This window comes from Schistocerca serialis, chromosome 12 (genome assembly GCF_023864345.2).
Source record: "Schistocerca serialis cubense isolate TAMUIC-IGC-003099 chromosome 12, iqSchSeri2.2, whole genome shotgun sequence".
In the NCBI taxonomy this organism is placed as follows: Eukaryota; Metazoa; Arthropoda; class Insecta; order Orthoptera; family Acrididae; genus Schistocerca; species Schistocerca serialis.
Window position 1 is genome coordinate 102,839,779 of NC_064649.1, and position 16,248 is coordinate 102,856,026.

General features: G+C 39.7%; 1 protein-coding gene across 2 annotated transcripts in view; it reads right to left on the reverse strand.

The window, feature by feature from the left end:
• The window catches only part of LOC126428179 (peptidyl-prolyl cis-trans isomerase G), a 57,083-nt gene that overhangs the window by 24,810 nt on the left and 16,025 nt on the right, over nucleotides 1–16,248 (reverse strand). For both annotated transcript variants that reach the window (XM_050090094.1, XM_050090095.1), the window contains 2 exons: nucleotides 13,239–13,536; nucleotides 6,324–6,419 (listed from right to left, as the gene is read on the reverse strand). In XM_050090094.1, the coding sequence (XP_049946051.1) occupies nucleotides 6,324–6,419; nucleotides 13,239–13,536 (394 nt within the window). The remainder of the gene's footprint in view (nucleotides 1–6,323; nucleotides 6,420–13,238; nucleotides 13,537–16,248) is intronic.

Genomic DNA, 16,248 nt, shown 5'->3' on the forward strand with positions numbered 1-16,248 from the left:
TTGTCTGAGACTGGCAAAATACCCTCAGACTTCAAGAAGAATATAACAATTCCAATTCCAAAGAAAGCAGGTGCTGAAAATTATCAAACAATCAGTTTCATAAGTCACAGTCGCAAAATACTAACACGAATCCATTACAGAAGAATGGAAAAACTGGTAGAAGCCACCTCAGGGAAGAATAGTTTGGACTCTGTAGAAATGTAGGAACATGTGAGGCAATACCAACCCTACGACTTCTCACAGAAGATAAATTAAGGAAAGGTAAACCTACATGTATAGCATTTGTAGACTTACAGAAAACTTTTGATAATGTTGAGCGGGATACTGTCCTTCAAATTCTACAGGTGGTAGGAGGTAAAATTCAGAGAGCGAAAGGCTATTTACAATTTGTACAGAAATCAGATGGCAGTTGTAAGAGTCGAGGGGCATGAAAGGGAAGCAGTGGTTGAGAAGGGAGTGAGACATGGTTGCAGACTATCCCCAATGTTATTGAACCTGTATCTTGAACGAACAATAAAGGAAAAAAAATAGAGTAGGAATTGAAATCCAGGGGGAAGTTTGCCGATGACGTAGTTCTGACAGCGACAGCAAAGGAGTTGGAAGAGCAGCTGAATGGAATGGACAGTGTCTAAAGAAAGATATAAGATGAACCTCAACAAAAGTGGAACGAAGGTAATGGAATGTAGCCAAATTTAATCAGGTGATGTTGAAGGAATTAGATTAGGAAATGGAACACTTACAGTAGTATATGAGTTTTGTTATTTGGGAAGCAAAATAACTGGTTATGGTTGAAGTGGGTAGGATAGAAAATTTAGGCTGATAATGGCAAGGAAAGTGTTTCTGAAGAAGAGAAATTTCTTAACATCCAGCATAGAAGTAAACATCAAGAAGTCCTTCCTAAAAGTAATTGTATGGAGTGTAGCCCTGTATGGAAGTGAAATGAAGACCATAAACAGTTTAGACAAGAAGAAAATACAAGCTTGTGGTACTGCAGAGGAATGCTGAAGATTAGACGGGTAGATCACATAACTAATGAGGAGGTACTCAATAAAATTGGGAGAAGAGGAATTTGTGGCACAACTTGACTAGAAGAAGGGATCAGTGGGTAGGACACATTCTGAGGCATAAAGGGATCACCAGTTTAGTACTGGAGGGAAGCGTGGGGGGTCATAATCGTAGAGGGAGACCAAGAGATGAATACACTAAGCAGATTCAGAAGGATGAAGGTTGCAGTTACTTGGAGATGGGTAGGTTTGCACAGGATAGAGGAGCATGGAGAGCTGCATGAAACCAGTTTTTGGACTGAAGACCACCACCACCACCACCACCACCACCAACAACAACAACAACAACAACAACAACTCTTTTCAAAATAAAATGGCATATGCTGTTATGCTATTAAAAAACTTCATGTCGTCCTATACAACAATTAACTGCTCTGCCAGTCACAACAACTCCGGAGTTCAAAGGAGAAAGCAAAGCAAATGTTAATAGCTTAACGTAAGTGAAAAAAGTGAGTAAAGCAAAGAACATAATCTGGATTCACCACCCTCTCAGCAGAAGATGAGAACTTTTCATTACTAAGTTTGTGGACTGCTATTGAACACTGTCAATTGCTATACTTTAGAAAGTACAGCAATTACTACCACCTCATTCTTCTGCAGATTTCCAAAGAATCTTCTAGTACGTGTGTCGAATATTTTCCCAACATCATCAAGACTTTAAACATTCTTCCTCTGACAATCTCACTTCATTTATTCCTGCAGTATAATGTGTATGTCACATTAGCGTATTTTAATGGCTAATGTGGAATAAGGAAAATGAGGAGCAGGAAAAATGGCAGATGAATATGGCCTGGGGGAAAAGAAGGAAGGCTCAACAGTACCACTGCTGAAGTAAGGTAATGAAATTCTTTGAGCATCCAACTATAAGCCATACAGTGGATGTGTAAGGATAAAAAAGGTGGGGGAAGGGCTGTGAGGAATACGTATGTGCCATCTAGAGTACACAAGTGCATGAAATTTGAAATTGTTGATCAAGTCACTGAAATGGCTAACCATATGTAATTTTAATGATAAGAGCACCGCAGTCTGTACAAATAGTGTCCTCTTGTTATATTCACGTCAATGCGATAATGAAGAAAGGTCCAGGTTTAACATTCTGCTGATCACTACGTCATTACAGATTGGACTGATCAAGGATGAGCACGGAACCTGAGCTGAGTAACAGTTCCCACACTAGTACTAAGATATTTAGGCTAGATGTATTCTTGCTCCAGGGTCTTAATCGATATGGCACCTCACTCATTATCAGGGTAGGAAGTTAAAGCGTGGCACAGACATATTACTGTACTTCAAGCGCCAAACTGTATATGTGCAGCATGGAAAAATAAATTCTGCACTCAGTTATTTAGTCAGGGACACTGCGAAATAGGGAAAAGTCGATTGCAAGGATTTTAAATTGTGGGAAGACTTTAGGAAACAATCAAAAAGCAAATACTGGTAGACGAGTGGAGCGTACAAGACTGAGTATAACACATGCAAAAGCAGTATATCTCGTAGACAAACAACAGGTCAAGATAAAGGTCTATGTAATATTTATACAATAAAACAATTTAAATCTTCAGGAAAACCAGCTTTCTAAGCAAGTTCAGCAGGATGACGTCTGTCAGGCCCCGAGTTAACGGCTCTATTATTTATGCTTTCATTTAATGTAAAACAGCTTTTTGATTCTTTTTTTTATCCTATAATCTTATGAAAGTTATTATCTTAACTATCCTATTCCACAATTAGATATACGAGGGCTGGAACTTTAATAATGGCAACAATTTGTTTACAGCTCGTACAAAATAGATATGTCTTTCAAAGTTTTACTGACCTTCAAAGTAGTCACCTGCATTGTGTACAGCCCGTTGCCAGCGATGTGGAAGTTGTAGGATACTCTTAGCAGTGCCAGTTGTGTTGACAGTTCGAGCGGCGTGGTCTATTGCTCGACGAATTTGTAGCAGTTCTGAAGAAAATGCCGTGAAGTGTTTCCTTCAGTTTAGAAATAAAGTTGAACTTACGAGGGCTTAAGTCAGGAGAGTGCAGTAGGTGGTATAGCACTTAGCAGCCCCATCGGTCAAACAAATCAGTAACAGCTTGCACTGTACGTGCTTGAGCATTGTCCTGCAAAATGATGGTCAGGACCTGCAGAAAGTGTCATCACTTCTGTCTCTAAGCTGGTTGTAGGTTGTGTTCCAAAAATGGACAGTGCGAGATGTTACTGATTTGTTTGACTGATGGGGCTGCTAAGTGCTGTACCACCTACTGCACTCCCCTGACTTAAGCCCTTGCAAGTTAAACTTGATTTCTAAACTGAAGGAAACTCTTCACAGCATTCACTTCAGAACTGCTACAAATTCATCGAGCAATAGACGGCGGCGCTCAAACTGTCAACACAACTGCCACTACTAAGAGTATCCTACGACTTCCACATCGCTGGCAACAGGTTATACACAATGCTGTTGACTACTTTTAAGGTCAGTAAAACTTTAAAGCATGTATCTATTTTGTACGAGCCGTAAAGAAATAGTTGCCACTATTAAAGTTCCAACTATTGTATGAAACACACAAGTCAGACCAGAGTGTGTATGTTGTGTACAAGAGTACACACAATCACTCACTCATAAAATGATACCTCATATACATATGGATAACATTTATACTAGTTAAAACTTGGGAGTCATTTCAAATCTGTGTGTTACATATTGTGTATGAATGTGTTTTTTTTTTTGTTTTTTTTTTATTAACGTGCAATAACTGATGTATATTGAAAAGGTATACCAGCTAACATGACAAAATTTTATGACTGATAATTATGTGTCACATGTTGTCGGGGAAAGGGTTCGTACAGCATATCAACGGGAAAGGAGATGAAAGAATGTGCACACATCACACATCAATTATGGTAACAGTGGGAACACAGAAGAACTGCAGACATGTACCACTTAGTATTCATTCTGATAAGTACCTGTAACAAGGTAGATTCAAAATAGGGAAAGGGTGAAAAAGAAGTTCAAATACAATGACCACAGACCAAGATAAACGGGTGGAATAGAGTTACTGGCAGAAGGTACTGCGTGAGCAGAAGCATACAACAAAGATATTCAACCTCTACTGTGAAGAGGTGTAAGTATTTATGTAAGGCAAGGCTTGATAAAGGCAAGAATGTATGCAAGGTAATGATCACTGGAGTCAAGACAGGAGTAACGTCATCATCTCAGAAGAGGATAGGGTACGATACTTTGTATAGGAATTGAAAAGTGATGATGTGGTACGCCCGAAGGCAATACGTTAGGAAGATAAAGGGTTAATGGACCTACAGAAAGAATGACTTACACCTTCAGTCGGATATATCTGAAAAAGAATGGAACTGTACTGCTTTTATGAAGGAGTTATAAAGGGACACTGAGATCTCAAATCGAAAGATAACTGAGAAGTATCTGCCCTTAGAATGAGGTGTAAACGTGGACAAGAAGGATGCTGATGTTATGGGCGCATTCTCCAGGCTAGTGTAGTGTGGTATGGGCTAGGCTGCTTAAACTTCATAAATATGGGTACATTTCTACTATGGTTTAGGGAAGCAAGTATCTGAGGTTAAGAATAATTAAATAGATTGTTTATTTCAATCCAAGAATCTCTCTTCAAGTAAATGAATGAATTAAGATAAGTAATTTAAAAAAGTTAGTAAACATAATACAAATATCTCTGCCAAGACCTGGAGAACGTGACAGTACACTGGTGTCAGCTGTATACAGAAAAGAAAGCAAGATAGATAGTCTGGTGCAATATATCAAGGAACTTACAGAAATGTTTGTGCATGTTGGAATGCCCATACCTATGGAAATTGGAGATCATGTAGCTCGAGTAAGAGCAGAGGTGAAATTATACGGTGATAAATACTGTAATGAAAAAGGAAACTGTACGAGAGACCCATAGGGACCGGATCTGTATGTTACTTGGTGTTGGGTAAAGTAATGATGGGAGGTAACTGTTGAAAATGAGACGAGTTGAGTGGAACATTATGCAAAGTCCTAGAGGGAAACTTAACTGCAAAGAAGCTTAATATTTTGTAGAGTTGTAAAATTACACAAGTGTTTGAAAATTTATATTCATTGCAATTGTGTGGAACTTTTAGAACTAATTTTATGAGCATGGAGTCTTTCATCTCAGTGAGAGAATATGAGGTGTAACATGTCATTCACAGATGTTCCACAGACATTATATACATTGGCCCACAGAAGCTGTTTGTGGGATAATGTAGTCAGTTAGTAGGAAACACCCCACTATCGGGAGGTTTTTCGACAGTTTTTGCAGATCGGAATTGTACCAATCCTCTGCAATCGGCGATGCGAGCTGCCGACAGATGCTTCTATCTGCTGGTTGGTGCTGTTCGCTCTGTGGGGTTGTGAGGGAACGGTATGGAGCCAAAGAAATCATCACGGCATTGATACTCTGCTCTGACTCTCGTGTGAGACTGATGCATGACAGCACCTTCCTGGAATGTAATGCATGTGTAGCTGATTCATTAAGAGAAGTTAGACTTGCACTTTATAGAAAATACATTGCATTCAGCTTCTCTAAGTGTGTTATTTCACTAGAATAACACACTCAGAGAAGTTGAGCTCTGATTTATTTCCTATTATGCTCAAGTCTAACTTCTCTTAATGAATCAACTACAGATGCTTTACATTCCAGCTGGATGCTGTCATGTGACCATCTCATACGAGACGCAGAACGATAAAAACAGAACATAGACACCGTGTGATGTCTTTGTTGTCACATGTGTTCGATACCTTTGCCTCACGGCCCCACAGGGCAAATGTCAACATCCGTCAGGCAGAAGTGCCAGTACGCCACTCACATCGCTGACAGCACAGGATCAGTACAATTCGGAAGTGCACAAATCATCAAAAAACCTCCCAAAATGGGGGTGTTTCCTACTAACTGACTACATTATCCCACAAACACCTTCTGTCGGCCATTAGATACTGAGAGTATGGAAAATCTTGTTCTACAAATGATGTGTCACACCTCAATGTAACAAGATACGTAAGTTACAGATCAACTGCTGGACTCTTTACTACTTATTCCTGACATCCACATTAGGGAAATAAACACCGAGCAAATATTTCCGGATGAGATTCCTTTTATCAGCACAACTAATCCCACGACATTTAACAAATATTGTACTACTGGTAGCACAAAGTTTGTAAGAAATCTGAATGTTTCAATACAGCTGCGGATAGAAATGGCTGACCCTTTATGTCAATATCCACTCACCTCGTACTCACTGTACTTAATAATTCTGTTCTGGGCTTGTTTCCAGTGTGGTGGAGTCACACTCCTTGATCTGCTTCTAGATGGTGTCCTGTAACGCTGAAAAGAACAGAAATATTTAAAGTCGAGAAAAAGTACAGCAGTCAGTCACTAGTAATCTGTCGCAGATCTACATTTCGACCACAGTGTGGCTATCCTCAGTGCTAAAAACATAAGAATACATTACAACAAGAGACACATACAAATCGTAACAGACTGTAGTTGTATAAGCTTAAGTACATCATAATGGTGTGCAGTGTCCTCTATACATATGTAGTTTAGATTACAGAATTTACAGGTCCCATTTTAATGTGTAGGCAAATACCTGGCTAACACCAGATACAGTAGATAAAAACATTGTTAAAAGTAACTTCCATACGCTTTATGTAAAAGGCAGTCGCAAACTCATTTGCTGATCAACTTGTGTGGTGGTTGGTAGTTGGTGTTTGAAATGCTAATAAATAAAAATTATACAAATGTTCATGCGTACAGGAATATAACTTTACTAAAATCCTTTTATTAAAATAAAAAATTATACACTTTTATGTGCATTCAGAAATAAAACTTTAATGAAAACCTTTTATTAAAAATAATTAGCTTCCATTTAATGCTACTTCCAAATAAATAAATAAAACAAACACCAGAAGCTTTAGGAACTTACGTACTGGTGAAAGTACACTGTAAGAAACAAGAAACACTTCACTTTACCATATATTCACACATCCTTCCCATAGGAATGTAAAATTATTGGTTCAGTTTAGTGCTAAATGCACTGAGCTTTAGAGCAAGTGACTACATACCAAACAAGTTATTGTATGTGAGCCCACAGAAATACTATTATAAAGGCCAATACTGCCAGGTCAAATGTACCTGCTGGCCCCCTTTACTGATACACACATTTAATATCCATTTCTTATATACATTTGTGAAGAGCCACTCTAACAAGAGACTCCAAGCACCGCTACAGTTGCAAGAACTGGCAAGTAAACCCAACATAGGAACAATAGTATATAGTATCAGTTAACAAAACACTGCAAGTATATGTTACAAGTTAGCTGAGACACAGGAACCGAGCGAGCTAAAGAATGCCAGAAAGGGGAAGTTCCGTGACGAGGACTGAACGTATAGTCTCTGCACGTGCTGCTACAAAATGTTTGAGATTCTGTACTGGTCACACAGAATGATTCTACAACTACATACACACTCTACAAGACAATGTGCCATGCACAGTAGAGGGTACTCAGCACGATACCACACGTCAGGATAGCTTCCCCCCGCAATCACATACAGAGTACAAGATGAGCGACTGCTGAAATTTGTCTGTGCATGCTGTCATTAATCTCAATTTTTTCTTCACAATCCCTAATGGATAAATACATCAGGGGGCTAACAAATATATCTCATTTTTTTTACGTAATGCAGTTTTTTGAAACCAGAAGCATTAATGCACAGGCTCGCATTACTGCACACGGGATTAGCAGGACCATTCCCTTTCCGTGGAATGCCTACTGGAGCATCGTACAGTTAATTTTTAACCAAATGTTTAAATGTTTTGCTGGAAGACGTCTCACTTCACTTATGTGAGAAGGTGCGGTTCACACACATGGTGTTTCCCAGATAAACAGATAGATCTTGGAGCAGTAACATCTTGTCCTGGTCCATCTCCTGATCTCAACTCCACTGATCCTTCATTTTTTGGGGGCGTTAAAGGACTTACAATGAATGTTCATGTTCTTCGACAACATGTTCGAGGAGGATTTCAGTAGACACAGCAGACATCTGGGGTATTGGAGCAAGTAAGACAATCCAAAATGTGGAATTCAGGAGCTTGTGTTAGAGTTAATGGTAGGCATTCTGCACATTTCATTTAGCCATCAGGAAACAATATTTGAAAATAAGAACCCAGCTGGAGATCTGAATACAAAAAGGTATACAAAAATAAACTGTGTGTAAGAAAGAAAATGAAAAATATCCATATTTATATATGAACTTTTTTGCTTACACACACGCAGATACGGGGAGGGGGGGGGGGAGAGAGAGAGAGAGAGAGAGAGAGAGAGAGAGAGAGAGAGCATTGAAGAACTGTATCTCACTTCCCTCTACAGCTCTACAGACAATCCACTGAGTAGTGGTATTTAACATCACATTTAGAGTACAGAATGTTTCAAAATGAATATACATATTACAAAGCATTATACTGTCAAAACTACCTACCACTGCACCCCGGCCCAGCTTATGTAACAGTGCCTAGTTTATATACATTGCCACTAGATGTCAGTTTTCTTCTGTTTGCTCGCTTACTATCACAATGTTGCAAAACGGCTACTCCGCAGCAGAAATACTTTTGTGTTTTCAAGTCTGAAGTGCAATTCTGTGATTACATGACAAAGATGTTTTAGTCTGAGGTACCAAACCGATATTCTGAATAGATGGAATTGACAGATTTGTAGACACAAAAAGCGTATGTAAAGGAAAGATTCTTAGCCACCCTCTGTTTCCGATGAAAATGTCAGCACAAATTCAAACCGCCTTCCAACATAGCCCCATAAAATCAATCCCTCGTGCCAGTCTGGTGTTACAACTGAGTATAATAACAATTTGGTGCATTTTGAGACATCGGTCAGTTATGAAACCATACAAGTTACAGCCTCTATGTCACGACAACAAACACAAACTTGTCACATTTTCTGGCGAGATCCAGAATGCTGTTGACAGTGACAGTAATTTCGCACAACACATTGTGTTCAGCGATGAAACACCTTTCCACCTAAGTAGGAAAGCAAACAAACAGAATGTCTGAATTTGGAGCCTTCACAACCCCCCATGCACACACTTAACATGTACGAGATTCACCCAAAGGTATTTCTTTGAGGGAAATCCAGTTAACAGTCAGCAGTATCTTGCTATGCCACAACACTGTTCATTTCTGAAGCTAAAAGAGGACAACTTCATTTTTTAACAAGACAGAGCACCTCCTCAATGAAGTCGCCAAGTGCGTGAATAACTGAATGAAACTATCGAGCCTCTGGATTGGTCATCTAACAGCTCTTAAGGCAGCACTTCTCAGCTGACCTCCATTGTCATCACATCTGTTGCCCTGTAACTTCTTTCTGTGGGGTTTCATTAAGGTCAATGTTTATGCACCAGCTCCACCATGGAAACTGCAAGAGTTGAAGCACCAGATCTGTACTGCCGTAACATCAGTGATGATGGACACACTTACCAAAGTACTGGAGGGATTACTGAGATGTTATTTTAATGATTTGGCAGTGACCAAGTGCACTTGGTCTTTTCAGTTTGTGTAGAACCCACAAGGGAAGGGCCCAATCTGACATGTTGAAACATGCTATGAAATTTTTTATACAGAAAGAATACTTCAAAAGGAATGCACTGTCAAAATTTTAGCTCATAAGACACACGGCAAATATTGTAAAAACAATGCTAAATTCGTAATCTGTCAGCTGGAGGCTTACTAATTATGCACGCACTGCAAGGCAGGCGTACAGCCTCTGTATATGGTACATCCGTAAACAGAAAACATGACACAACCCGATCATCATTTGTAATGCAAGATTTAGTTCAAGTTTACATTTCTCCGACACTATTCTTCACAGTTACTACTCTCTTAAATTTGTAATTCATTTAAGATCCACAATAACTGTTAGTAGCTCTTTGAGCTAGCAACTGAAACACTGTAAAACGAATTAACATTCATTTCATTTTTGTAATAAATGGCTGTTGATAGCATCTGCCTTTGTCTATGTTCCACTTATGTGGAATGTCCTCAATATTGTGAAAACAACTCTAAGACCAACATATGTGTCATTTGGTAGTTTCTTGGACATTCATTCGAATGACTTTGGCATACCTTCCTAGCCCAAATCAAACCCATATTTCAATGGCTTTCAGTGACAAAGGAAAAGCTGTTAATTTTTGGTTAGACAAAGAAGGGACAAAACGCTTGAAGCTAAGCAGTGTGCAAAGAATTTTGTTTCGTAAAATCTAACCACGAATTACAAAGAGTGACACAAATTAAAAAAATTTGCAACAAAATGAAGCTCGAGAAAGTCTGAAAACTTTAGGGCTGCTCGTGAGAGACAATGCACCACAGTGTGAAGATGAAGCTTGCTGCTACCCGTGCAACTGTTGTTTACAATGCCGATCAGTTGGGTTCCATGAGAGACCTGCACGAACACCACACTGAATAATTTTAGAGTAAAAAAAGGAAAGGCTCAGTTGTGCAATCAACAAATGCTATGACACATTTGTCAGTGATATGTACGAGTGGATCGCTCTTTCCACAGCTTCATATCTGTCTTCAGGAACCTTGATGATTTAGGACCAAAAATTGAAAACTGGCTGTTTAGTTACAAAAATCTTAACTGGAAAAATGAGAAAGAATGATTTTCAACATTTCATTCAAAACATCTTCCGGACACTCGCAGAAAATAAGTCATTGCTTCTGTCAGACTCTCAGCCCAAGCTCTTCGATGTGCAGCAGCAAAATGTACGCTGCATATTTTCATGTTACGAAGACATAAATCCGAATTCCACCAAACACCGCATGTTACTTTCCAAAGCATTGAAATCTAGATTGTGACGTGCTTTTGTAAGCTCATGTCATGTGATCTCGCCAGCTGATAACAGCATAGGGCACGAGATGTAGTCAGCCAATAGCAAGATCACTCTTAAGTAGTGCGAACACATAAATAAGAAAAGTTGATGGTTTAAATTAATATACATAGTGCTGCTACAAGAAAAACAAGGTTTCACATATAATCGTGGTATCGAAGATTAATAAGCTGCAAGAGAAGCTAAGCTTCCACATATAATGTTGATCTATTTTGCGCATGTTACACTTTAAGATATATCACACAAATATCCCAGTAAAATTTTTACTAACGACGCAAATGCCTGATCTTCTGGGCTCGAAATTCTTCTAGATGGTCAACCTCAAAGAGTTGATTTTTAATTGAGAGTCAAACGCTCTGAGATTTAAGAAATTCTTCATACATTCTCGAATATAGTACAAGGAAATTTACTTTGAAATTAACGCTTTTCAAACCACCATCCGCAATCTTTTCCCATGACCTGTTAGAAACTGATTCGTTTCAGCAGTTTCCAGAGACTGCCAGATAACAGGCGCCACCGCTCTTGCGCAGCTACAATGACACAGGAAACCCGTATGTTCATACATGTAATACATTAAAAGATCTTGTGATCTGAACAAGACATCAGAGGATACTTCAAGTTAATCGGAATTTCGTGAACCATACTAAAATGCATAATTCAGCTCAAAGTGCACATTCGTATGTCCAGATTCGGATGTAAATTTTCTTGAGTAGCAGTACTGGATTATCTCATGTTTGGTTCTTTATTATGGCATAATGCCATGTGAGCTAGAAAATGGAAAATGTGCATTTGAAATGCAGCGAACAGTTGAAACTAGTCAACAGTGTGAAATTAAACACTTCGTTTCAAATAAATTGACTGCCTCAGTGCAAAAGATTAATAAAAGCCAAATCTCTTTAGCAAAGCAACAAAAATAACTTCATTGTTCTGCAAGGGGACTAATGCTTTAAGTCAAAGGTGGAAATAAAACCTGAAAACAATATTTTAGCCTTCCATAATTATGCGATGTATTTGAATTCATTTGATAGCTCCTGGCCATAGAAATGCGTTTTGTTTTCATTTGATGTGAGAGTAATAAATGAAGAGGAAACAGCAAAATCACAAAATGTAAGCACACGTCACGTGGAGAGTTGATTTTTAATGTGGAGACTACCCACCTCCCCACTACAACTCTGTGCATCAGCCCCGGATTTATGATATATCCGAACTGGGGCAATACTAGATAGTGGTGCCCAGCCACACATCCGTAGCCAGCAGTGGGAGAAGGAACTATCCATACGCGACTCAACTGCACATGCACAAGAGTCCGCCTGCGACTGCTCAAACGAATCTAATGTCAACAGCTGTCACGTCACGCTCATTGGAGGCAATTTGTCGTTATGAATCATTGCACAGTCTTTCTAAAACCTTTGACACACTTTGCTGTTGGCAGACACTTGTATGAGCGCTATGTTTTGTTGGTTTGTATGACAGACTTTCTTTGCGACTTAAGTTTTATTTTCGTTTTTTCTTCCTCTTGTTAATGTTTTGTTGCTGCAGTATTATCCTGCAGACGCGAGATAAAGTAATATCCTTTGTTGGAGTATTGGTTCTTACCAGTCAAAAATCACAAAAATTTAACTGAAAAATAAAACAATGAAACATTACTGGTTTTTCCCAGTTTTCTCCCGTATGAAAAAATTCCTGGGTTTTTCCCGGATCTCACAGTTGTCCCGGGTCGTATACACCCTGTAATAAGGTGAGCAAGATTGAATAATACAAAGTCTTACAATCTGACTGTACATCACCACCCAACATCACAGTAAAGAAGCAACAGAATATCACACTACTACAAATGCTGCACTTTCTCAGTGGATTTTTTATGACGTTGGAATTTCGAGACATCTTTCTCACACATTATCTTTTAGAGAGATACGGTCTTGTCTGGATGCAGACACTTATTCGTAACTGTAGAAACAGTGATTCTTAATAACATATCAGCTTTGTATGAATTGCTGTCATTTCACTTTTTTCCTTATACACATAATTGAGGTTGTAGTAGAAGTACGAGAAAGAATTATCATGAAACCCTTCATCAGCAATGTACATATTATAACCTGAAAATCATATTTCATAATCACACAAAATGTTAATGCCAGGAGTAGTACTCTAGGATGTCCTTAAATGAAAAATAATCACAACATCGAAGAAAGTCCTAAGAACTGCAACGCGTGTCTCGCAAGTGAGGCCCACACAGATTCCACTTACAAATACTCCACGGCCTTTGATGAGACGGCCACTCTTGGTAATACCACGTATGCGCGCCTTCCGTCGCCGTCTCTCACGGTCGCGGTCTCTATCCTTGTCCTTCTCTTTGTCCTTCTTGTCCTTGTCGGCAGCCACGTTGCCACCACGAAACAAAAACTTGTTGCGTGGCACGTCCGGTATCTCGTCGGGATCGATCTTCGTGAGTGTGACCAGAGGGTGCGGCTGCCCCTCCGGGCTGGAGACGTCATCTTTCTCTGCGCTGGCGTCGCTGTCCTCCGAACTGGAACTGTGGCTCTTCCTGAGGGCGCACACAAACAGTCAACGACAACTCACAAAGCCCGAATACGAATGGTGCTACATCCACAACTGTCATTTGTTAAGACAGGCAACAACGAAACAATTTTAGTCAATAAAACTTTACCCAAACTATGTGTACAAACATACAATAATCAGGTAGCCAGCAAAATATAAAATTCAGAAATAACATGAAGACCCACAGAAGTCACTTACAGATTATGATACAAGCAAACTGTATCAATTATAAGAGGTTATCCACATAATATACAATACTGGCTCTGAGCACTATGGGACTTAGCATCTATGGTCAACAATATACAATACTGTTTCTTATTAATAAGGAAGACAGGGTTTAACATCCCACTGACAATGAGGTCGTTAGAGATGAACACAAGCTCAGGTTGACAAAGTATGGGAACGAAAAATCTGCCACGACTTCCAAAGGAATCACCCCAGCATCCCCTACAGCAAATGTGCTTCAAAACATTGTTTCTTTCTATATTCGATATGTCTGCATTTTATTTCTATATGTAGCAGAGTCTATGAACTTTGCCCTCTTAAACAAGAAAGGCAATTTGTATGAACCCCACTAATTTTGGAAATCCTCATTGTCATTTATAATGTTTTGAGACATTAATGTGAAGTGATTTAGGAGAAACTGCTGATGAACAAACTCGCCAAATCAAGAGCATAACAACTACGCGACTTCATTTATATGAATGCGTGGTGTGTATTCTTTCGGACACATCCAAAAGAATAGACATCATGTGGAATCCGCAGCGGTCCTAAGTAGACTGAAAGTGGAGAGGTAGAAAGGAAAGAAAAGGAGAGAAATTGGCAATATCAATTGAATCAGGATTTTTTGCAGAATTGGTGGCGACAAGTCAAAATGTGAGCCAGACTGGGACTCTAATCTGGGATCTTTTTCTTACTAGACAGCTGCATTAACCACTGCACCATCTGGACACCGTGCTCAGCACAAATGCATGGACTATCTCTGAACACTCCCCAGCTGACCCACATTCCCACCTAGTGCCACCTAACCATGTCCTCCACAGTCACTAATTTTAGATTCCCAGCAGATGTCTAATAATATTGTGCATTTGCACTGAATGTTGTCAATTCATTTCCCATCGAGGTAAATCAATTATACGAATGTGTGGTGTCTCTTCTTTCAGGCATGTCACCGCTCTCCGCAACCTCCCCTGCGCCACCCCCCCCTCCCCCACCGCCCGTATCTTCAATGTACATAATATGTATCACAGCTGCGGTTTCGGACATGCCTTGATGGGCCATGAATTGACAACCTTCAGTGCAGATGCACAATACTGTTAGACTTCCGCCGGGAATCTAAATAAGTGAGCACAGAGGGCATGGACGGGGACTGTGGATAGGTGGCAATACGTGGAAATGTGGGTTGACCGGGGAGAGTGTATTTGCACTACACACACTGTCCGAATGGCGCAGTGCTTAACACAACTGCCCAGTAAGCAGGAGAACCCGAGCTAGAGTCCCTGTCTGGCACACATTCTCACTCGCTGCCGATTCTGCCTGAAGTCCCGATGCAGCTGATAGTTCCCTCCCTTTCTCCCTCCACCTTCAATCATACAATATGTGACTTCACTTGGCTGTATCTTTGAGAGGGAAACCAGAAGACCGTGGTTTTCAGTTAAGCCCTGTGACAATTACTTAAACCTCATCTGCTGTTTTATGATGGAAACGTACCTAGTCTCCCACAGACTATGTAAGTAATAAAGTTACAACACCATTCAACAGTTTCTCAGGACTCAAATTGTACTAGCTACTCTGTCAAAACCTTAGATAATCTATTTTGTTGAAAACTGACATTTTGAAACTGTGGGTGCATAAAAAACACAAGCCGATTGTTGCAAAGAAGAACCAGCAAGCAGCCAATGTTAACGATACTACTCATTTACACGAACAGCGCCACAGCTAGTTCGATTATTGATGGCCCAGATATCTCGGTCTCAGAATCCTTCTCATCCACTGCAATGCCTGCATCAGCCAGAAAAGTTACTTGAAAGGCTAGCTATTACTGAATGAGTTTGGCTATTCTTCCTTGAAATAGATGTATTTAAATCCCATTACAATGTGCACATTGCATTTTTAACAACTGCTTACAATCCCAAGTCATACAACATCAGCCTCTTACAATGTCTCTCGTGCATCAGGACTCTCGACAGATGGCTAACTTTGTTCATAAAGACAACAGAAATGTCTCCAACTCCTGAGGGCTGTGTAGACCACAGCATATCTCCTAGGCGGAACATAAGTGGCACAGTAATTGCACGCAGCAACAAGTGCTGCAAACACAACGCAATATTACCGTCCCCTTACCCATTTCAGAAATACACTGCGTTCACCTCAGCTCGAGGGGCACGTACAGAGAAGAAAAAAAAACTGCACACACGGAAGGTAAATGTCTACTAAACTACAACGAAAATTCTTTTAAAAATCACAGACAATGTTCATTGGTTTGAAAGAGCAAAGTGACGTGTTACACCTCAGTTTTTGGGCGTTTTTCTCTCCCTTGTTGCGCAAGGTAGTTTGGGTGATGGTGCCCTATAGTAAAACACTATATGTGAAATTTCCTATTTAACTGAAACGGTAAGTAATAAATAAAACAGCTTCAACAAATTTCTAAGATAGAACTGATGTCAGTTTAGGTTACTTATGTTGAAATTCCCCATTT